Raw genomic sequence first — 23,988 nt, forward strand, 5'->3', positions numbered from 1 at the left:
GACTAAAGACGTCGGGAGAGATATACAGTTGGAAGTTGTGAAAATGGGGAGCGTTGAATAATATTGTCAAAGAAAGACGGGCGCGACAAGGTTGGAAAGAGAAAAGTATTGCAATCTCCAAAGAGGAATGAAACAAAAAAACAGATGGGAAAAGGGAGCGCTGCGATCTCCAAAGAGAGCTGGTATAAGGAATATAGGAGAAAATGATCAATGGGGACGTGGGCGAATGTGGTCAAGCCGTGGAAAGATGGACAGAAAAAGGTGTCCACTCATCAGCTTTAGTAGCACATTGTCAGACGTATGAGTTGAGTAATGCAAGGGTACGCTTGCAGCAAACTGCGGTATCTTGTCTGCGCTTTTCTTTTCTTGGCTCCGATAGTATGTGAATGCATGTGCATCAAGTTATATCCATGATTTGATTCATGTAGACTTGATCATTCACCCCCAGTGACTTATCTCCCCGTATCTACCATCCCAGGACTACATGACTGCGAAGAACCACGACTTCAATATCCGAATGACCCACACTGTACACTAATCACTACCACCACTTCCTGCCTACCAGTGGTAGTCCACCTTGGGAATGGCCTCTGGCCGAGACGCACCCCTGGGCAAGTCTGAACGGCCACGGCCGCGACTACTTCCTTGGAAATGACTACCTGCCCGTCCACGAGACCTGGTTCCTCCGCCAGACTGACTATAACCTTCCATCTGACCACGTCCACGAGAGCCGAAATCCGAGTAACCATCATACTGCGGGATAGCCTTCGCCGCGGGCTGTTCCAGCTTTGGTGCAAGAGCAGTCGCAAGGGGTACAGGCACGCCACCGTCTCCAGTCGCTTCATGATCGCTCCAGCCCTCGGCATCGTCCTTGACCCTCTGCTCGGCATCCTCAAGAGCAGCCTGAAGTTTAGCGTTCATCTCGTTCTCTCGCAGATCGTCCAACTCTGCAGAACCGCGAAGGGTAGCCTCCTTCACGCAGATGGCTAGCATAGCCCACACAGTGTATACAGCATCGTTGCCTGCGTTATGAAGAAACCACGCAGGGACATCGAAGGCGTTCATGATCCGGCCTAAACTGGTAGGCTGCTGCTCCCGACGCCAGACTTTGTACATGGTCGCGGTGTCCATGGCCTCGAGGATGTTCTCTACCTTCATCGGGTCGTAGCCAAGCTGTTGGAGGTAGCGAACGTCGCCGAGAGTATCATGGCCGAGGAAGACAATGTTACGCTTCTCAGTAGGATCAAAGTGGCTGAGGAAGTCATCGCCGTTTTCGGCGGCAAAAGGGGCGTGGAAACAGGCCGCGACATGACTCGCAGCTTCTTTGAGTGATATAAAGGTTGAGTGGCCGAACTTGAAGCTGTCAGGATGTCCGGCAACAAACTCGGAGTTGACTAGGTGGCGATGTTCCTTGATGCGAAAGTGGCGAGCGCGAATCTTCTCTCTCCAGGCCGTGCCATCCACGCCAGGCGGAACACCAACCAGCTCGCGTGTATCCAAGGTGGCGACACCAACTTCGGTGATCTTGTGATGGGCCCTCTCGTACGACTCAACATCAACACAGACGAAGACGACAGACTGATCGAAGGGGAATGGAGCTGGCTGGGATGGATCGACTGCCGGAGACAAGGTGGACGATGATGGATCCTGAATGGAATCGCGGAGACCCAGATACCTTGACGCGCGTTTGAACTGGTCGGTCATTGACTTGTTCTTGCCCAAGCGCTCTTGCTGTTTCTTTGCTTTGTTCGCCTTGTTCTTCGCCTTCTGTGCTTCAGCCAGGTTCTCCATCAATTGCTTGAAGTCCTCCAGAGTGGGTTGTTCAAGCGGTGGGTGTGAAGATTCGCCTGCCGCGCGGAAGTGTTCGTTGGGGGCGTTCTCGGCCATGCTGTCGACGTCTTCGCGCGAGTGCGATCGCCCAAGGTATCGAGGCAAGCAGCGGGGATGATCCGGGAATTGCACGAGTAGGCCCTAGAAATTACAGTTAGTCTAAAAGTTCAGGCAGTACATATGTGCGGGCAATGTTACCTCCTCGCGCTGCTGGCCGCTGATTCTCAAAGAGAGATTGAAGTGCTTGTTGATCTCACCAAGCAAGGCTAGAACTTGACTCTCACGAACGAGTACGAAGGGTTTGGAGGTCTCTTCGATATCCCAGACGTAGTACCTGGTGAGGTTAGCAAGTGATTGGTGAGAATCGTCGCGATGCGGTGATAACCTTCAGAGTAATCATGTGAGGTGAACTTACAGGTCCCACTCTCGTTCCCAAAACTTTCCTTGATCGAAGAAGGCAGATGCAATGTCTTGCATATGACTCTTATCGCAGTACTTGTAGGGATACTTTGACAGTGCCTGAATTGGTGTGAAGTGATGGCGAGGTGAGGCTAGGTCGCCACGTTGCAGATCGGTAGCCGGAAGACCAGCGGCATCAGTTCGAGGAGCTGGGGCAGAGGCGGTGGATAGGCGCATCGAGTCCAGGTTTGGGTTGAAGGAGCTATCGGCGTCTTTGACCCAGACGTATCGGCGCTCGGTGTTCTCGACGGCAGGCGGTGCCTTTATGGACGTATCGATCTTACTGGTTGAGCCTTGTTTGCTAGCAGGCGCGTTCGGCGGTGCGTTCTCGAGCGATACACCGCCAATGGAGTCGTTGTAGCTGGCATGGTCAGGCTTGTGTTCTGGGTTGGGCTCAGGTTGTGGAGACACGGGGCGGTCAGGAAGAGCATCAAGGTCTGTTTGAACGAACCTCCGAAGACGCTGTAGCCGTGTCGAAGCCATGGTGGTTGTTTGACGAATGGAACTGGTGGAAATTGTTTGCGATAGAAAGCGCGAAGATATATGTGGGGATCGCGCTTGGACAGACGGATGAGGGAGGAGCAAACGACGGCGCGGTGAGCGAGAGCCTCACCCAGACTTCTGATAGACAGAAAACGAAAAAAAAATGAGTCAAGCGACATGAGAACTGGAAAGAGAGTCTGGCTTGATTTGAGGGTGGTCATTACAGAGGTGATGTGTCAACGGAAGGCGCATGGTGTAGACATGAGAAGACGTGTTCTTCGAATGACATGATCACGAGAAGTGCATTTCACACTACCCGCAGAATGTACATACCGACTCAGAGCAGTAAACGATTATGATGCATCTAGTTTACATGTGCCGGAAGTTGCTTATTTGACGGCACAAGGAGTCGTGATGTGCGGAGACTCAGGGGTAGGTGCACATGCAAAGCCTTCCCAGGCGTAAGGTCAGCGTGACACATTTTCTTGCCAGTGAGGTGTGACGCACGAGAGTGAAGGACGATACAGTTGCTAAGCACAGATGAGGTGTGCGGGGCGGGCGGGACTTGGGAGCCGGCAGCTGGGCAAACTCGCAAGCGCATGGGCGTTCCTGAGAGATCGACAAGAGCGCGCCCAAAGCGGCTAGCACGAACTCCCTCCGCGAACCTCAGTGCGACCAGCTCCCATCAGCCGCCCTATCTTGTCAGCGCATATCGCAACTCGCGCCCTCACGATCGCGCTGATTCTCCTCAATACTCTAGTTGACGCGTGGCTGGAGAGTCTGACGCGTGCGTCGCAACCCTCCATCTACTCTGCCTCCCCGCGATGCGCCATGTCTGAAGCCGACGATGCGCCAGAAATGGCCCAACCCGCCCCAAACCCGGACGCCCAGACGACGGTCAACGACTTCCTCGACTACACCGAATTCTTCCCGTCGGACCTGGTGCGCTCGCTGACGCTGATTGCCGACCTCGACTCGACCTACTCGGACGCTGTCCAGCAGGTCCACGAGCTGACGGTCCAGTATGGCAAGCTGCCCGCCCTCCCCGAGCAAGAGCGCCCCGATCCGGTATTACTACGCAAGAACATCGCCCAGCATCTTCAAAAGGCCATCAACCAGCGAGAGTTTGCATACACAGAAGCGTCGCGGCTGTATGAGGTCACTGTCCGCCACTGCCAGCGCTCGTCAGTCATCAAGCGGAAACTCCAAGCCCAGCCACAGCCGCCCTCACGCGACCCGACGCCCCCGCCAGTCTCTCCCAGCGCCCACCGACCCGTAAATCGCGACTACATACGCCCCGCCCATCTGCGCCTCACCTTCGATGGCGGCCGACATGGCGCCAACACCTCACGACCCCGAGACAGGCACAGGAAGACCGCCATTCCCCTGCCACGTGGACGTGGGCGTCGCGGTGCAACATACTCGTCAGACTCAGATGGTGGTTCAGGCATCGATGTGGCATCACCCAGGAAGCGCAAGGACAACCGGGACAGACATTCAAGGGCAACTGGGGGCAGGTCGCGCGCTGCTGGCGTACTCGGTACCAACGTGCACAGCTCCATCGCCGGCATATCCACCAGCAACGCCCTCGCACAATTGGCCCCACCACCAGCCGACGCGAAACCCGGTAGCAAATGGGCGCCCTGGAAGAAGTTGACCGAATACGAAATGGCCGTCCTGCGCAAGCAGATGAAGAAGAACGCTGTATGGACTCCTAGTCAGACCATGATGATACGCGAGCTGGAAAAGAAGCACCGCACAGAGGCCGACTACGAGAGGGAGAAGGCTCGCTGCGAGGCGACAGGCGAACATTTCCTCGACGAAGAGCCCGAGACGCTGCAACAGATTATGACAGCTTCTGGCCTGGGGCTTTTGGCACCGCATGGCCCGCAAGCAGCAAATCCACCCCCGCCCATCGAGTCTGTCGAGGAAGATTCCAGGGAAGAATCCGGTCCAGTCAGCATCCGCCTCAAGCCTGTCGCAGCAAAAGAAGGCAGGAAGCTCGACCGCATGTCACAGCGCCAAAAGGCTATGCACGACGCCCAGGAGCTTATCGGCGCTTCTGAGAAGGTCAAAGAAGCCGCTAAGGAGCTTACGGAGCTCAACTTCAGCTCTAGTGTTGCAACTGCGAATCAGAAGAAGAAAACCCCGCTCAGGTTATCGAACAAGCGGAAGCGCGATGCATCCCCTCCACCCACCACCGACGGCGCCATCGAGACCACCAGAGAGGCATCGGTAGCAACACAAGACAGCGCGTCCAGGCCGCCAGAACCCAAGCGCGCCCGTCTGCAGCTCATTGCCCCTGCACCAAGCTCGGTCGCCTCCCCGATACCGACTCCCAACTCGACCGTGTCCACCCCTCGCGATCGGACGGCCTCCGTTGTGCCCTCTCCACGAGTAAGCACACCGGTACCAGTCCCAGAGCCTGCAAAGCCATCGACGAATGGGAATACCGTGCAAGTGCCGCTTGCGCCAGCAGGTCCAAGCACACCGAAAGTCAACAAGGCCGTTTCGAAAGAGGCAAGTCCTGAGCTCACACCCATTACAACGTCGCCAGTACCGCCAGAGGAGTCACCTGCTGTGGCACAGGCTCAGCAATCACCAGTACCTGTTAAAGCCCCAACTCCTCCAGCTTCAGTCTCAGTCTCAGTCTCAGCACCAACAGCAGCTTCGACCAGGCCCAAACGCGAATCCGTTGCTCCGAAAGCTCCCACTCCGCCCGTGACCACTCTCCCGCCCACCAAGTCCTCAAAGACACCTACACCCGTGCCTGAGCCCCGCCCCGAGACACCTGCAGCACCAACCCTACGTCCTCGCTCCGCACGCGGCCATGTCCCTACACCCAAGGCGCAAAGCGAAGAGCCCAAGCCCAACGAAGAAGGTAGGATAACTCGCGAAACCCGTCGTCATAGTGTCTTTAGCCAACCCGCAACCACGCTCACAGTACCTGCACCCCCACCCCCACCCACCCGCACTAGTAGCCGCCGGAAGCCTCCCCCAAAGGGTGAAGTCACGAATGCAGAAGACGGCCAAAAGACAGTCACAAACGTCAAACGCGCTCAAGGCAGCAAGAACAAGCGGAAGAAAAAGGCAGAAGAAGAGGCGGAGCAGGCCGACGACATCGATCCCAACGAGCCCCGATACTGTATCTGCGACGACGTTAGTTACGGGCAAATGATATCGTGTGATAATAACGTAAGCCCCCCTTTATCCACATATCCCACAAAACTCCTCCCCCCTTTTCAGCATGGAAACTAACAACCATTCCCCCCACAGTGCGATAAGGAGTGGTTCCATCTCCCCTGCATGGACATGACCGAAGACGACATCCCTTCCCGCCGCGCCAAATGGTACTGTCCAGACTGTCGCGTTACACTGGGCACAGACGCTTATGGCAACCCGTTGGTGCCGCCTCCGCTGCCGGGTCGCCGCGGTAATCGGTAGGTTCTTACCCTTTTCTGTCCAAAGGCCCCGTCGTAAGATGTTAATGTTTGTTTGAGGGGATGGAGTACTTAGTATGGTTAATAGGTCGTCGGCTTGAGCGGAAAGGATAGGATAGGATATCGGTATCCGGAGGATGGGTCTGGGGTTTGGTGGGCGTTGGGGATGGGGATGGGGATGGAGTATGGGATGGTCTGGTATAGGATGGTATGGTATTCTTTGCCCCAGGGAGGGCGAAGGTGTATCAAACATAGGGTCATGGGTGTTCGCTGGTATTCCTTTGTTTTACTGGCATGGTGTCTGGAGTTGACAGCCGTATTTTGTCTACGGACAGCTGTCTCTTGGGTATGAATATACCCAGCTAGTTTATCGTATCACCATGGCACTTTGGAATCGAAAGGGACTTATGGGCCCGTTGTTTCTTGTTGATGAGGAGTGCGTGTGAAAGCGGGGGGTTGACGGGTTCCTGTGTGTTGTGTGTGCTCTGCGGCTTCCTAGAATGGAGATTGGGGATGTGAGGTTTGCTGGGTAAGGCGCACGGATCGTACGCTAGGGGTGATGACGTGTGTGTTGATGGGAAGGAACCCTCGACCCATCACGAACCTTTGAATATACTTCGACACAGCCTCCAGCTTTTGATGCACTCGGTGATACTGCAAGAACTGCGTGCGGCGACCAGATATCTGTTCCTCAAGTAATCACACAATATGACCAGCATCTTCGACTTCCTGTTCAGCCGACGTTCTCGTGGTTGGCATCCTTGGCGAGAATCCGGTGTTCACCAAGCTTCTTTCCAAAGTCGAACCCATTCACTTCAAGTCACTGTTTTCACCTTCACAATGGACTGCTACAATGCGTTTAACTGCAGTTCTCGCCGCCTGCAGAAGTATGGCCGTTGTTCGCCTGCCTCGTTCCGCCTTACATCTTCCTCTTACCCTGGCCAGCGCCGAATCTCTCTGACTCCCAACTAAATCTCACTTTGCGACCCTCAACTACAATATCACAGTCACTCGATCGACGTTGACCCGTTGACCCGTCGTCACCAGATCATGACGTCTGAAAGCGCACTGCTGCAACTCCCGGAGGACATCTTCCACGACATAATTGTCAACTATGTACACACTGTTCGTGTCCACGAAGCTTCGGCTACTCGTGCAGTTTGTAGTAAGATATACATCGGTACTATGATATTAATCCGGATGCGCTAACGTTGTGTAGAGGTATTTGACCAAAAGATCCGCTACCAGATCGCCAATCACTTGCATTTTGGCCACTTCGACTATGAATACGAACTTTTTCAGGAAGATTTCAGAGGTTGCGAAGCTGATAAGAGGGTTCTACATCACATGCTCCCCGAAATCCTACAAAGCACTGTTCGAAAAGCCTTTAACGACCCGCTTGTCACCTCTATCGAGGCACGCGCTGAAGCGGTCCTAAAGATCGAAGGCCATCCCTACGATGAGAAGACCAAAGCTCAATACGTCGAGTACATGTTGCAGTATTTGACCCGAGGAGGCAAGCTAGCAGCGATCGATCGGGCACTTCGCTCGCCCAGCGAGTATCCGCTTTTTAGTTCCACAGAACGGGCCGACCTAGTTAGCGCTGCCGCTGTAGGTAGCCTGTGTGCAGTGAAGGAACTCCTCGAGGAGAACGAATCAGACTGGCCGTCGTGGCCATATTTCCGACAACATGCGTCCAACGACAACGTCTACGCAGATCCTCTTCGAGCAGCAGCGTCTAATGGACACATAGAAGTCGTACAGCATCTACTCAAAGCACTTAAAGACTTCGGAGGTGCAGAAAAGTGGACCGATACTTTCAAGCACAGATTCCAGTGCATCTTTAACGCAGCTATTCAATCCAAACACCGCCAAACGATTCTTACGTTGGCAGTAGTCGCTAGGAAGAATGGAATCTGTGACTCCAGCTTGACTCACGTGGGTCTAGCCTGTGCTGAACTATGGATCAGGACTGCTATCAAGACCGGCTGCATGGACACTTTCAAGACTACTATGGCGGTAGTGGGGAGTACTGCCCCCATATCCGCAAAGACACTCGTGGCATATGCGATGCTCTTCGCGTGCGAGTACGGCCAAGTGGATATCCTTCGACACCTCATTGCCCATAACCCCACCTGCTTCCAGCGGGAGGGTCCCGTAGCAGGCTCGGACATAGCCCGACGGTACAAGACTAAAGTCGAACAGACCTTGGGCTTATCGTGCATGCAAACCGCCGCCCAGTACCTCCAACGACGCGTCATCGATGTACTCCTCGAACACGGCGTTTCCATCAACGCAGGCTCTCCCATTATACGCGCCATCGAGTTCGAAAACATTTCTACCGTTAAGTACATGCTCGACCACGGCGCGGAGTACAATCGGCATGTACACCGCGAGTGCCTTAAGCAGCTGGGTCCTAGTGCCAATAGAGCATTGAGCGAGTTCAAGGAGACGGATATGTTGCCTGTTATCTTCTATCTCGTGGCTAAGCGTATGGGAAAGCCGCGCTACTCGCTTCGTAAGAGCGGGGTGGAACAGCGCCTTATGAGCTTTGTTGAGGATATTGAGGGGAGTGAGTTTTGGAGGGGGAAGGTTGAGGCTGTACTTGGGAAGGAGATGTTCAATGAGCCGAGATGCATGGAATATCAAAGGTTCGTCATGAATGACTCGTGGGAGTGCTATCGGCGGAGAGTATAGATGGTGTTCGCGACATCCTGTTTAGCGTTTATGAGTACCTCGTCACATACGTGATGCAGCAGTATACACATGTGGCGCAAGTACAGTGACAGGCCGATGAGATGACTTGGTGGCGACGTCGAAGATCACAAATTCTAGACTGTGAAGCTGAAGGCAAGGTATGGCCTTCGATCAGCCTAGAATCCAACTCTTTTCCAACGATCTCCTGAACTTCCAAGCCGAAAAAGAGCCATTTCCCAAGAGATGAACAAGGTGCAGCTGGGGTTGAGAATGTCGCTACCCCACATTCCGATTCGTTCTTAGCGCCTGCCTCCAGGGCTAGCGCAAGCTTCATTGGTGCATCTATCGTCGTCATTCTCCGCGGGATTCGCCCTACGAACATCAAATGCCCAATTTCTGGTTGGGCCTACTAACACCTCACCTGGGCACTCATCAATATTGCTCAGCCACAACGCCCTGATGCTCAACCCGTACCTGCCGCGGCGCCGTTGTGCCGACACATCATGACCTGCGACGATTGGCAGTCGGGCCTCCCGTGCCTGGAGACTGGATGATGACCGGTGGGCGGAATTCGTCAGCTACACCCTGTTCCCACGTTTGCGCATTCGCGCAGTGGGTCTGACTGCTTGTGACAGCCGTCAGGCATCCTTCAAGATCTCCGCGATGTCTTCAATAACGTTGCCCTCTCCTTCTGCTCACACCCTGCCTTACTCTGTCAACTGCGAACACGAGCATTCCCCTCGGACGCCTCTAACAACTTTGCGCAATGTTCGCCATGGCATCATGTAGCCATGCGCAAGCCGGCCTACCAAGATTGAGCACAAGCAAGCGAATATGTAGAAGGGATTCGCTGTCTTCTTCCAGGACCCGTGATTCGGGCTACAATAGCGATCCTGATTCTCTCTCACCCTTGGATGCGGGAACGTTGGATCAGGGTATTGCCTACTACAATTTCTAGCAGGAGCTCAGATCGCTAACGGCGCAGCAGACATATTTTTCGGACCTCCTCCCTGTGTGCCGAGCATTCTTGTCAACAACAAGGCTACCTTTCTCAAGAGATGCACCGTCGATAGGCCATGGTTGGTTGGACAGAACAACATCACCAGCAACCCTGCAGAAGTCGTCACCAACCAGACATTCCTCGACACCACGCCTCCAGAAGCTCCAAAAATAGGATCTGTCAAGAGTCTTATTGATTGTGCACGTAAGGACAGCCCTAAAGACAGGCCAGCATCGGAAGACGAAGATATAGAGAGGTGGATCGACGACAATCTTCCATCCGCCAAGCGTCCCAGAGAAAGAGTAACATCCATCGTCTCCATCTCATCCACCAGCTCTTGCGACATGCATACCAACACGGACGTCAGCGAAGACGAATTGGAGCATGACGTTCGGCCGATACAACCATCTCCAGCCCCCATGCAGAAAATCATTAAGCTCATCCTGCGCAAGGTCGAAATCAACCTCCGCAATGCAGCTTACAAGCAATGTACTGGACGCAGCGCCGCGCACAGCCAAGCTAGATCCACGCTGCCTTCGGGCCAGAGTAGCCGCAAGACGTCTGTGAGCTCAGGTTCGAAGCGCAAGTCCCGTTTGGAGGGCAGCCCACCGCCAGAAGATGATGACGAAGATGGCTCAAGCAAGCGACGTCGTGAATCAACGACCACTACCGATGAGTCCGAGACCGGTGCGAGGTTTGCATGTCCTTTCTACAAACACGACCCGGATCGACATCGCAACAGGAGAACCTGTCCGGGGCCCGGCTGGCCCACGGTTCATCGAATGAAAGAGCATCTCTACCGGTCACATTCCCAACCAATATTCTGTCCAATCTGCTACGAGACCTTCAAGTCAGACAAGGAGCAATCGAGTCACGTGCGTCTGCAGCAATGCGAGAGATCATTACCCCAACAGATCGAAGGGATCGACCGCGAAACTGTGTGGACGCTGAGGAAGCGTACCACTGCCCTGAGACTAGAAGAAGACAAATGGAGAGATGTATATCAGGTTCTCTTCCCAGATGTATCTGCTGCAGAGATACCCAGTCCATGTACGTTATCGCACCCTGCTCGATCTTTGAACCTACTAACATACAGATCAGTCTACGATTGCGACTCGCCTAGCGAAACATCGCGACGCTTCCGCAGAGACCTTCTGCGCCGCGTACAAGAAGAACTACTCATGGAATCCGGACAAGTCCCCACTCCAGCCGAGCAACAGCTCCTACAACGCGTGGCGCAGATCGTGCGCCGTTGCGAGCACGATCTCCTGAATCAAGCGCAGCCGCCATCTACGCCATCCTTCAACCCAGACCGACGTGCAAGTGCCAGCTCTATAAATAGCTCGTACCAAGCCACGCCCCTACCCGCAGCCACTCCGGCCTTTCAGAGGCCATCCCTAGCTGTACCAACGAACCTGACTGGGCGGGAACACAGATATGATTCTCTTGTTGAAGCAGATGCAGCGCCGTATATACCAGAGCCTACAATGGAGTTTGGTGATGTGATCTGGAATGATCCGCCGTATATTTTTGGCACGGGGATTAATTGGGAGGCTGTCTTTCCGCCTGCGTCTGAGACGCAGTATTTGGGGAGTGATGAGGTGGCTACGAATTTTTCGGTGCCGATGTGGACATAGGTGGTATCATTGCATAGGGATAGAGACGGTGTTCATAGAGTGAACAGGATGGCTGCTTTGGGTTATATGGTGGATTCAAAGATTTCGTAGATACAGTTGCGAAATATACAATCGGCTCTCTATAATGGTATTGCTCGATAACTCATGACAATGCAGACGGGACTTTAGTAGGTACGTAGGAATGCACGTGTTAGTTTCGGCATGCCAAGTGATTGTGGTTGCGACGTCATGAACCAAAAAATCATAGCGCGGCCCGAGTCAGGTGTCGCCTCTTTCGACAGGGTCTATACAAACTCTCATCGCGCCACCATGGCACCCAGAATGCGCATACCCACTGTCGAATTCCGATCGCTCCTTCTACCGCCCGTAAGAATCCCGATACGCGCCCTCCATACACTGTACCGCCCGCAATGCGCCCCTCACGTACCGCGCCCCGCCTGTCCCACCCAGCGCCTCGAGCAGCGCCGCGCGCTCAACCTATACAAAACGGCCAAGGCCAAGACAGTCCTCGGACAGCACAAAGTTCTCAACTTTAGCTCGTGGGAGATTGAAATTTTAGCGCCACTGCAAAGTGTAAAACACCGAGTCAAACTATGGCAGACAGACAAGAAGGCTAAGAAGCTGTCCGTAATAGCGAAGAGCGCTTCCTTCGAAGAACTCCTCACACAACATGTCGGACCCGGGAAAATGCTCTACTGCCTCGGCGAGATCACGAAAGGAATGGCAAGCAGACACATCGACGACCCAGAGCTGCCGATACCCGAAGAGTTGCGAGACTTCGCCATCCACAACGCCTACACATACCGAGCCCCAAAGACGGCGGGGCAAAAAGGCAAACAAATAGGCGGCCTGAAAAACATCATCCTCAACGAGTCCAGCCCCGTCGAATACTTCAGAATGTGCTTGGACCGCGCCTACCAGTTCATTGAAGCCGGGCACGCAGTCGAATTCCGGCTGCGCCTGCAGGGAAAGATGCTCTTGAAAGAAGAGCGCATCAAGCCCGCAGGACCAGAGCGCTGGCTATGGATGCACACGCACTTCCCGCACCTCCGCCCCGAAATCATCATGAAGAGCATGCCAGAAGACACGCGCTACCTCATCAACCCTGTGTCCGACGGCCGCCTCGTCCAATGGGTCGCCGTCGCAGGCAACAAAGTGGAACCAGCGATAAACCTCGACAATCGACTCTTCCACATCAAGTCCTCAGTTACCTCATCCATTAAATCCGGTAACCAAGCCATGTTACCCAAGGTTATGCGTCAGCAGCTACGGAATTCTGGATTAGAAGACTATAGTATTAATACGGGGTTGCCGCGGAAGCAGGCTAGGGCTAAGCATGGGAAGGGGGGCAAGAGGGTGTTAAGTGGGGAAGAGAAGAAGTATCTCAAGAGGGATGAGGAGACGGATGGGTTCCTTGTGCCGGATCCGGATGCGGTGCTGCCGATTAGGAGGTTGGATGATCTGAGGGATCCGAGAGGTGGGACTCAGAGGTGGCAGCAAAGGGGACAGATTGGGAATAAGAATAGCCCTAAGTTCTAAGGGGCGGGAGATTTGGGGATGCGGAAGAGGGCGTGTGGGAGGCTGTGGGGTGCAGAAGGAACAGTGGTGTTTCAATGTTTGATAGCACGTGCTTTGAAAGTAGAAAAGCGCGACACCCGCCAAAGTGTACAATAGTACCACGTGAAGAGCTGTAATCTTGTGGACAGTATTCGCTTCTTTGTAACATATACCATCAAGTTACTGGAGAGGAAAAGGATTTGGAACTTTTTTGTTATGCAGCGCAGCGTCAGAGAAGATGTTGGACGTTTCACCTAACACCCGTATGACAAAGTTTTGGTGTCGGTGTTGTGTTGGTGACGGCTTGGCAGGCAACGTTGGGCAGTGACCACGTCTCTGGGCCGGACATGGATACGGCCGATCATGTTTATCCACCCAAGCCACTCCTTATTCCGCGACCGTCCGTCGCACATGCATGCGTGCTAGTGATCGACCTGCCGCACGAATAATGCCGCAGGGTGGGTGAGGGAGGTGGAGGCGAGGAGGCGGGGTGGAGGAGGAGGTTAAGAATGTCTTTACTACAGCTGGTAGTTTAATCGAAGTGTCAGAAGCTTTGATGCTACTTGCAAATAGCTGTTGTGTAGCTCCGCAGACCCCGAAGTGGAAACGCCCCTAGTCAGCTCCCTGGCCCGCGATCGTCCGTTGCACGCACATGCCTGCGTGCTAGTGAACAACTGTTGCTGCACGAATAATGCCGCGACCCTGAGTCCTCCCGCCGCCCATTGATTCCACTTCCAACTATCCTAATCCATCCCTCGCCCAAACCTCCCCCGCCGTTCGTCATCGCCGCCGCCGCCGCCGCTGCCGCCGACAACGATTTCGCGTTCGCATCCCGTATCCCAGTCAATCGCTGCCGCTTACCTCGATCGAACCCGCAACGTCACCACCCTGAGCCTCGATGAACGCAGCGCGGCAGGCGTGTCGCCCCAAGCACCAGGTCCTGGTCCTAAAATGCTACCCCAAGGTGCAGAAGAGCGATGCCGAGGCCAAGGCCAATTCGAGCGAGCTGAGCTACCTGCTCTTCTACGCCAGCACGCGCCGCAGTAAGCTGCAAAAGGTCGTCGACTTTCTGGACAAGAGGGCGACCAAGGATGTGTGGAAGGTCCGGACGGGCAATGTGCAGGTCACCATGCAGATCATCAAGGCGCTGATCGAGAAGTGCCCGCGCGACCTCCCCCTCTATGCCACCGCTGTCCTGCATATCCTGCGCACTATCCTCAATTCCAACGACGTTACTATGGTCGAGGAGTCGGTGCCCACCTTCGAAGCCCTATGCGCGCATCAGGACCCCGCCGCCCTCGCAGCCGACCAGGACTACATCAAGAAGTACGAGGAGATTGTACAACTATACGCCCAATTCGCGTCCAAGGAGACGGCCAAGACGGGCAAGGCACCAGTCAGCTGGCCGGTCGCGATCAGATACCGGAAGGCTGGGCTGCAGGCGCTCAAGGCCATTGCCTCGAGTGAGTCACTGGGGTCTGAGACCGGGCGTCAACTGGGTGCTGTCATACCAGTCATCCTCCTTAACATACACTCGGAGAGCGGCGCGTATCTGAAGCGGTTGGAGACGCGGGAAGCTACAAAGGGCGAACATGAGAAAGAGCTGGCATTGCGACGGCGGCAGAGTGTGTCCACCGCGCGGACCGACGACGACGACGGCGACCCGATTGCGGCATCTGGCACAACGGAGGATGCGGATAAGCTTGCGGAAGAGGAGGTGGGAGTGCTCGCGCTCCAGGCCCTGAGGAGCATATTCCAGGGTGTGAACAGAGGACAGCTCCGGCTTGCGACGTCCGCTGTGCTCAAGTTCATCGGATCACATGTCAAGAGCCTGCAAGAAGCTGCACCGAACGAGAGCAGCCACTGGGCGACTACACTTATGGCCATGATCTGCGCATGGGTCCCCGTACAAGACCGATACACCATCCTAGTAGGCGCAGTGGAAGCCCTGGTCCGCAGTCCAATCGTAGAAGACGATCTCGAACGGCAGCTGACTCTGGCGACGATCATCGACTACCTTCTGGCCTCGACGATCAACTTCATCGGACTGAGTGTCATGGATGTCCTGGTTGGGCTCATTTCTCACTCATTGCTACTTCTCCAGCTCGGCGGACCGGGATCAAACATCGTACCGCATCATCAGCAGACAACATCGGTTGTATCGGAGAAAGAAGGTAGCAATGAATCGTCGACGGCCAATCTGGATAGTGTCGTTATGGAAGTCGTCAAGAAGCCTTCTGATGCAAGGATGCAGCTTCTGGATACAGTGCAGAGATGCATGGCAGATCTTGCGACGCATGTATACTACACTGATCAGATCTCTGATATGGTGGAAGCGATACTGAGCCGACTCAAGCCATCGCGGCTTTCGAGCGTTTCCTCCACCACCGAAGCGATACAGAACCCCGAAGGTGCGATAGATGCTGTAGCCGACTCTATCAGTATGCAGGAGAAGACGCACGTGGATCGATTCTTCTCTTTCGAAACAGCACGCATTACTGCTCTTGATGCTGTCAAGGCCATCATCAAGACGGCGAACACCCGAAGACCAGATGGCTCATCTGCGTCTGTGTCGCGGAGCAAGGTCGGCGTGAGTGTTTGGGAAGGCACACAATGGCTTCTGCGCGACCCGAGTGGTCAAGTCAGGAAAGCATATGTCGATGCGCTGATCACTTGGCTGAACACAGAAAAGGACAAGGAAGATTTGAAGATTGTAGACAACTACAGGCGGAAGGAAAAGGATAATGAAAAGAATGCGCTAGCTAGACGTGCGGTCTCGAATGCGTCGAACAGGGAGAGGGTGTCGAAACGTGGTAGGGACACGTTTTTGCCATTGCTCCATCTAGCGGTATACGAGAATGCGCTCCACTATGTCGACTCTGAGGCGGACTACCTGCTCCTCCATCTACTGCTCACTACTCTGGTGAACAGGCTCGGAGTGAACGCAGCGAGGAGCGGACTGCCAATGATCATGCGGCTGCAAGAGGACATCGTTACCATCGAAGATCCCGGTGCTAAGCTGCGCCTGGGGAGCTTAGTACACGGATACCTCTGGGCACTTAGCATGACCTTGGACTTTGAGGTTTCTTCTGTCGGTCGCGCCCTCCACAACGAGATCACTCGCAGAAGCAGCAAGGGTCTTTGGATGAAGAGCATACGCGTCCCGCCAATGCCGATTGAGCTGATAGAAACGCCGCACCCGACACCTGTCGCTATCCCGTCAGAGATTGTTGAGAACGAAGCGCTTAAGCCTTTTGACAACCGCGAGGCATTGGTCGAGAAGATATCGGAAGGTTATTCGACTTCCCTATACTCGCCGCCTTCATCGCCGCCGGGATCACCTGGCCGTGGGGCCTCTGCGTCTATTCCTACCATTCATCAACCGACACAACCCGTGAGCCAGCAAAGCGCACCGGAACTTTCGTTCAAGGTTCGAGAAGATCTTTTGGCGAACTGGAGTCGCGAAGACTGCTTGTCTTCTCACACGAAGGATTCGTCATCTGCTTCAATCTCTGGTTCAAAGACAGGCACACATTACACTGCCGCCACGCAGAAGAACAACTTCCTCGGTGTCAACATCCCCAATGGCAACCTCGACAGTAATGGTAGCTCGCCAGCCCAAAGCCCCAGACGCGCACACAGCAGACCCCCATCTGCGGCATACGGTCTGGTAGGCCGTCTCTCCTCGCCAAACCGCAGCCGCAGTCCAGGCGACACACCCAACAGCTCCTCCTCCCTCCGCTCCACAGTCCGCGTCGACGATCTCCGCCGCGCACTCTCCACATCCGGTGGCGGCGCCCCTCGAACAGGTTATTCCCACCGCGCCCCCTCACACCGACACCGCAAATCCTCTTCCGACCACGCATCTTCCGCCTCCGACTCGCTCGTCAGCGTGCATTCTCTGTCGGATGCTTCTTTCATAACGACTCACCCACCCGCCACCGATTCCCAACAGCAACTTCAAAATCCTGATTCTCCTACTACGCCTGCTGCGACGCTTACGCCCCGCCCGGAAATGACTACGTCCATGAACTTTAACACGAATAACAATAATAATGTTGGTGTTGGTGGTGGTGCAGCAAACCCAAGAGAAAGCACCTACACAATGACAAACCTCCCCCCCGTCCCTCCCATCCCAGAAGAACTGCGCACTTCACCAAATGGCCATGGTCAAAGCGACACCCGCGATTTCGCGGCCAGACCCAAGACGGCGCCCAATGGAAGTAAAGCTGGACGTAGTAGGAGTGTGAAGAGTGGGGTTAGCAGGGGAAGGAGTGGGGAAAGGAGTGCGAGGAGGGGGACTGGGGGTGCGGGGAGTAAACCGGACTTTACCGGGTTTTTGGATAGTATTGGGGTTGAGGATGGGGAGGAGGAGGATGATGGGAGTGCGAGTGTGGTGGAGAGTGTGGGGACGGGGGGTGGGGTGGGGAGGGCGCCTTATTAGTTCTGAGACGTTGAGTTGAGGGAGGGAAGTGACGGGGTAGGGAGAGGTGAGGTTTGCTGTGTGTATTCTTCTCTCATTGTTTTTTTTCCTTCAAAGTTCAACACGTTTTTCCGTCGTTGATGTGAGTGTTGGTTGTGGCTGTGTATACCTTGTCTCCTTTGTCTTGACTCGACTCGACTCGACTCTTGTTTCCTGTGTACTAGAGATTGGAAGAAGGATAGGAAGGAAGAAAACCGAAGAAGAGGGCGGGAGAAGACGAGACGGGAGAACGCAAGAGAAGTCAAAGATCTGGCTTCGGCTTACGATAATACCATTTGTGTTTGCCATGTTCAAAGACATCGAGTTTAGTGTGCGGGTGATGTGCTGCGCTTGCCAAGAGCGTTTTAAACGGCACCAGAACTTTGAGTAGACTGGTAAATTATTCGTGATATTACGTGGTGTCGTGATGAAGGAGTCATAACATTCCCACAAGTGAAGTCGAAGTCAAGAGTTGATCCATTCCATGAGCACTCTTCATTCCATATACAAGGACATATGGAGGCTGAGGGGCGGTGGTGCAGGTCATTCTTACGCTGACCTTCAATCTGTCAAGCAGTCTTCCATTTCATTTACGAGGGTATGTCAAGATTTCCCGACGTGATAACTCAAACTTGACGTTGGTGCAAACGAGGCATAGTTGTTGATCGCACATAAATACACCCTTTGCCCCTCTTTACTTGACTATATCAACACAACAACTGCCACGTCAGAACACGAAATAAATCAAGATTACAGACCAACAACTGAGATTAGCATCCCAGACTACCACCACCTCACAATGCACTTCTTTACACTTCCCACTCTCCTCAGCGGCCTCGCCCTCACTTCCGCAATGCCCCTCATACTCCAAAACCACCATGGAATAAGCCCATACCTCGCGCCCTCCCAATCCCCCGAATTTTGCTCCGCGCCACCCCAAAACCCCAGCGTAAAATGGTGCCTATACCCCGGCTTTACACAAGGCTGCCAAGCGCGCATCTTCGAGCCACAACCGTGGTGCGTGAATTTCCCCACATATGACTCAAGACCTCGCTCCATGGGTCCGGATATGGGTAAGTTCTTCTTCACCTACTCTGTACGCACATGTGCATAATGGAGGCATTCGCTGATTTTTGGAATTTCTGTGTTAGGCGGCAGTTGCAAGTTGTACAAGGAGCTGGATTGTAAGGATGGGGATGTGTTGGAGATTTGGGAGAAGGGTGGGGAGACGCCGCTTCAGTGTCCTGGCTTGTCAAAATTGGGGAACCCGACTTGGTTTAAGAGTATGAAGTGTACGAAGAACTAGACGGTAGTGTGGGTTTTCTTTTCCCGCGGCGTGTTGGGTTCTCATTTTTGCTTTCTTTGACGGTAGGAGCAGAGATCTGGGGATTGGGCGGATGCAAGATATATCTGTGATTGGTTTGGCATTGAGTTGAAGCTAGTGGATACTGGCTTGGCTATCTGCTGTCTTTACATCTTTGATATGTTTAGTGCTACATCTTCGGGACTGAGTTTGTAACTTTGATACAATATATAAATTAAGAGAGATGCCAATTCAGTGACTCGTTCCATGTGATTGTGATACAAGTAGACGAGCTAAACGTCAGCTAAGCCCAACCTGGCATACATACACCGCGCTCCAAACTTCCCATCTTCCTCCTCCTTCCACGAACAACCCCGAATAACCACCTAAACCAACCTGAGTGGATCCCTCCCCGGATAGGGATAACCCCCACTACCCTGGTATTCCCCTCCACTAGATCCATCCGAGTTCTCCGTCCCCTCGTCCTCCGTCCTACATCTCATACTACCAAACCAAACCGGCTTCCCAGCATCACTCATACCCGGGCACTCCAATTTCGTCGTCGTATCGTCCTTCCAGATGCTGACCGGATCACCCCCACATTTGTTGTCCTTGAACAACTCGCAGTACCCACCGTGCTGAGGGCGGATGGAAAGGGGGCGCCTTTCTGGTTTTTCGTCGAAAGCTAGACACAAGTCTCGGTCGGGGTAGTAGGCGTGCCATTCGCAAGGCCCGTTGAAGTTTGTGCTCAGGCAGTAGGTTACGCCGGCTGTAGTGCCTTCGGCGCCGGGTTTACAGTCTGGTTGGTCTTGGCTGGATGTGTCCGGGTGGGGGCTGACGGCGAAAGGGAGAGCCGTTGCTACGGTGATGATGAGGGGGAAGAGGGTGAGTGGGTGCATTGTGGTGTGAGAGGAATGTGACTTCGTTTTGGTTGTTGCTAAATCTATAGAAGCCGTGCTGTGTTGATGCGAGAGTTCTTGTAAAGTAAATATTGCGTGTCAGGATAAAGGAAGGAAGAAGTATGCTATCAGGTCTATTTATGTCTGCTTTTTGCATTATACAGTGCTGTTCAGTACTGCATTCAATGCTAGGAATCTCGACTTTGCTCGGTGCTTTGATGTGGCGTTGTGAAGTTTGGGTGTGATCGAGTGGGTTGTAAGGGACGCATCGCGCTGTTCATGTTGTGGTCATCGTTAGGAAAAAGGACGCCAATGTAACATGTTATCATCACATGTTCGCCGCTCAAGGAGAATATATATTAGGGTTTTACTCACGCGTCAGTATCTTCCCACCTCTTCTACACCATTGTGCCAACAACCACCAAGAGCCGCTGCTACCTCAAGAATAGGCATCCTTCTTGCTTCTCAAACCCGAACTCAACTGGTCGATATGCTGAACATCTGCCCTGCATACCTGACCAGTATCTTCTTCGCCATCACCGCTACATCCCCCGTCAACACGCCCACAAGAGATACCATCGTTGTCCAAGTAATCCCAGCCACCGGCGGAGGATTCAGCGGCAGTAACACCGACCTACGCACCTTCACCGATCCAAACTCCCCTTTCTGCGATGCCAAAGTAGGCCGACCCGGCGGCGTCTACATCTGCCCCGGTCCAAACTTCACCCCTTCTGCAACTCAAACATGCAAATGGTGGCCACCTCCTGCTGCTGCTGACGAAACAGTCTGTATTTCTTACCAAAAGGAGATCGGTCTTGCTTTGAGTCGTCCTCAGTCTATCGGATCTGACCCGGGTGGCTACTGCCTTCTATACCAGGAACCGGATTGCAAGAATGGAGCGCAAGCTCATATCATAACTAATGGACAAACGTATAAGTAAGTTGGTCGAGGGGGCGAGGTGATCAGGAAAAGTGCTGACTCTATCAGTACTATCGGGTGTCCTGGGTTGAACGGTGACTTTGGGATTGTGAGTTTGCAGTGTTGGCCGAATACGCGGCGGTGGAAGTGACCTCGGGATGGCGGACTGGCGGAAGAATGGACAGATGTTGTGATTTCGACTGTGGTATATTGCGTTGATACACGCGTTATAGGAGTTAGTTTTCTGCGCGAATAGAGATCTCGATCCTTGGGTTGAGATCAGCAGGCGTTCCGTGACAGTCCTGAAGTGCGCACGGGATGAGTCGTTTGATGACGTAATCCACACGCACTAAGCGGAAGGATGTTTCTGAGCCCATACCATCAACGATCCCCCAAAGGTTTTACTCTTAACATCACCTGACATAGTTCAGGTACTGCGTTCGTAGCTGCCAGCCTTGCGCCCACTAGCTAGGTGCAAAACCTGGCGTCACCATTTGACTTCAGCACCCCGTCGCTACACCACACCTGGGCAGCCAGCTCACTAACTAACACTTAAGCATCAATGTTAAAAAGGAAACGCGGCCCCAATCATATCTCCACAAGGATCAATCGTAGTAGCGCGCAAATGCGTCGTGACAGAACCTTGGTTGCTTTATGTCACTCTGGAGAGCCAGCGCAGCCATCGCTTTGTGGCCCGCCTCATCGATTCACCAAAACAACATTTTCGATAGCCAGACATACCAGCCTCCCAAATTCATAGAAACACAATCACAAACGTCGCCCTCAGACACCCCAGCATCGCGCCCGAAGCTGCCGGAGTCGGTCCACCAATATTCATCACGACTAGACGTATCGCAAGGACCTCTGCGCGCAACCTCAGATGGTGTGTTGGTTAAGGAACAGACTGGCGATTATGTCAATCTCGACCTTCCACTGCGCAACCGCGACGCTCTTGAGCCTGCACCCACAACGGGTATGGCCACCACGAAGGCCCCTATTATTGAACTTCCAGAAGCTAGTAACGGCGGAAATGGTCTTGACGATCCACGCAAACGGAAGTCTGTAGGGCAGGTATTCAAAGACATTTGGACAAAGCTTCGGTAATTGCCTGCTGATCAGAGGCGCTCTTACAAGATAGAAGATTGAATATGTGTGGTAAAGGGAAAAACATCGTATCTAAAGAAGCTGTGATCGGATTTCGCACAGTCAAACAGTGTTTGACTTAACTTGACGCTCATCGTTGAATTGGCCTGGAGGTAAGTAATATCCCCCAACAACACTCAATGTGCAATTATCAACCTTACCTATACTTCAGAAGCTGTACGTCGCGAATCCGAGAAGTAAATCTGATTTTATGTGAAGCACCAAACACGCTGCGTGCACTCTTCGTATACATCTCCAGATCTCCATTATCTGTGATACCTCGGATCCCGTCAAGAACAGCACTCCCTTCCAATCACTGCGTAGAGCACTAGCTGAAGAGCAATAACATCACTTAAGCCCCCAATCGATCATGTTACAATCAAACATACACTGCGAGCAGCACATTGCCACACGCAAGACACCGTGCCACGTGAAGAAGGTGAATTCAAGTGTCAACACAGTCTAGGCTCTACAAACTACATGCTTAATCTGCTAGCTAAGTGTGAATCTCTACATTATCAAGTGCTCAGTATGTTACTAGCGAGTCGTCAGATACGATCAACCTGTTTGTTCGCTGAGAGTAGCAGCATGTATATATATTCCGCTGTGCTCCACGTATCTCTCCCCAGAACAACGACAACTATTACACTTACATTTCCATTACACTACACTGCCAACATCTCAGCAATCTACTGCCGGTCAGTAGCTTACTCATATACCCTCGAACTAATCGAACACTCGCACACTCGAACACTCGAACACAAAGATATCCCAACGTATACCTAGTCAATCACTATGTCGACCAACGCCGCCAACGAACCCTATCCAAGCCATGTAAAGAATGCAACTACAAACGGTGAAAAACGGGCTGAGGAAATCGTTGCTGCAAATCATTGGATAGTGGGACAGGTGAAAATGGACTTTATCCGACATTTCGCAACCTTTTGGGTCGCCCTTTGGAGACACAAGTTCGATACAGCCCGTGCAAATGGTACCCGAGCGAAAGGAAATTCGGAAGCCGAACTTCACCACATGCTCACGAACGTTTGCGACGCGGTTTGGCAAGGGCCACCCCCTCGAAATCTCTACATTCCAGGAACTCCTGGCACTCTTGGCGCTAGAGGGATGGAGCGTGGTGCCTATATTTATCCAACCCCAACATCTACCCGCCTTTTCACGAATGGAGAACTACTAAGCGACATGGTTCAAGATGCGTACGTGCGCAACGTCATGCAAGGTACTACGGGCGGTGTCGGGGCTATACAATCAGGTACTCTACAAACAAGACAAGCATCGTCAACACAACAGCTTGGGAATCAACATGTAGGGTATTCTACACAACCGCCACCTCAAGGTACTTCTGGTAGGGCCAGTCGCCAGGGAAGCCCTTATGACCTTGACGCCGAACTGGAAGGCATTCTCAATGATCCTGAAAATGTTCCTCAGCATTATCGTCGCAATGAAAATTCGGTGAACCCACCATCGAATTTTCCCGGAACCGCAAAAGCGTGGGGAAAAACACCCGCAAGCGGCCAGAGTGGTGCCTCTTCCAGCTCGTGGAGCGCACTTAACTCAAGAGTATCCAACAGTGCTCTACAAACTGGATCTCCCCTGCCACAGCCATATCCGCCACATTCTACAGCCTCTCATCATGATAGTTCACGTACACCACGAGTCAATGCACCAGCACCCACCAGCGGATACCGAGGTGTTCTACAAGCACCCACAGGCACACCACAACATACTATAGCACCTGCAGCGGGTGGTGGACGAGGCTACGGCCAAGGATCCGCCCATCCTAATCCTGTAAGTAGAGGTAGAGGCGGAAATTCTAGAGGGAGGGGGCGCGGGAGGGGGCGCGGGAGGGGACGCGGTACCTAAGGTTAAGATGCATGGTACACAGTACGTGGAATCGGAGATGGTATAAAGGGATTGCCGGCGGTGTTGTTCTTTCTTTGCGTGGGCGTTGTCTCTGGCATAATGTTTTGGGATTTGATTGCTTCCTTATTTACGGAACGATGGTTTACGGATGGACACGGTCGTCCGTTCTCTTTCCTTTGCTCATTGCGGTCGGTATATCGGATAGGCTTTCTGGAAAGGCCTTGTTCAACGGTGCGTGTTTATAGCGTGGGCGTTTCGGTATGGGGTCGGTGGTTTACG

At 53.4% G+C, this 23,988-nt stretch overlaps 6 protein-coding genes across 6 annotated transcripts; 5 read left to right on the forward strand and 1 right to left on the reverse strand.

Moving 5' to 3' along the window:
* Positions 1–558: 558 nt before the first annotated feature.
* J4E90_008429 (uncharacterized protein) lies at positions 559–2,772 on the reverse strand (the record flags this gene model as incomplete). The annotated part of the gene is made up of 3 exons (XM_051437957.1): positions 559–1,971; positions 2,029–2,164; positions 2,246–2,772. The coding sequence occupies 3 exons, from the start codon at positions 2,770–2,772 to the stop codon at positions 559–561; spliced, it is 2,076 nt and encodes a 691-aa protein (XP_051287956.1).
* Positions 2,773–3,603: 831 nt separating this feature from the next.
* J4E90_008430 (uncharacterized protein) lies at positions 3,604–6,216 on the forward strand (the record flags this gene model as incomplete). Its single annotated transcript, XM_051437958.1, has 2 exons — positions 3,604–5,967; positions 6,049–6,216. The coding sequence occupies 2 exons, from the start codon at positions 3,604–3,606 to the stop codon at positions 6,214–6,216; spliced, it is 2,532 nt and encodes an 843-aa protein (XP_051287957.1).
* An 849-nt stretch (positions 6,217–7,065) lies between these two features.
* Positions 7,066–8,909, forward strand: J4E90_008431 (uncharacterized protein; the record flags this gene model as incomplete). The annotated part of the gene is made up of 2 exons (XM_051437959.1): positions 7,066–7,069; positions 7,432–8,909. The coding sequence occupies 2 exons, from the start codon at positions 7,066–7,068 to the stop codon at positions 8,907–8,909; spliced, it is 1,482 nt and encodes a 493-aa protein (XP_051287958.1).
* A 1,419-nt stretch (positions 8,910–10,328) lies between these two features.
* Positions 10,329–11,546, forward strand: J4E90_008432 (uncharacterized protein; the record flags this gene model as incomplete). The annotated part of the gene is made up of 2 exons (XM_051437960.1): positions 10,329–10,959; positions 11,011–11,546. The coding sequence occupies 2 exons, from the start codon at positions 10,329–10,331 to the stop codon at positions 11,544–11,546; spliced, it is 1,167 nt and encodes a 388-aa protein (XP_051287959.1).
* Positions 11,547–11,855: 309 nt separating this feature from the next.
* J4E90_008433 (uncharacterized protein) lies at positions 11,856–13,085 on the forward strand (the record flags this gene model as incomplete). Its single annotated transcript, XM_051437961.1, has 1 exon — positions 11,856–13,085. One exon carries the CDS (start codon positions 11,856–11,858, stop codon positions 13,083–13,085), a length of 1,230 nt encoding a protein of 409 aa, XP_051287960.1.
* A 916-nt stretch (positions 13,086–14,001) lies between these two features.
* J4E90_008434 (uncharacterized protein) lies at positions 14,002–17,547 on the forward strand (the record flags this gene model as incomplete). Its single annotated transcript, XM_051437962.1, has 1 exon — positions 14,002–17,547. One exon carries the CDS (start codon positions 14,002–14,004, stop codon positions 17,545–17,547), a length of 3,546 nt encoding a protein of 1,181 aa, XP_051287961.1.
* Positions 17,548–23,988: the final 6,441 nt, after the last annotated feature.

Source organism: Alternaria incomplexa (assembly GCF_024043165.1).
Source record: "Alternaria incomplexa strain BMP 0042 chromosome Unknown scaffold_13, whole genome shotgun sequence".
NCBI classification, from domain to species: Eukaryota; Fungi; Ascomycota; class Dothideomycetes; order Pleosporales; family Pleosporaceae; genus Alternaria; species Alternaria incomplexa.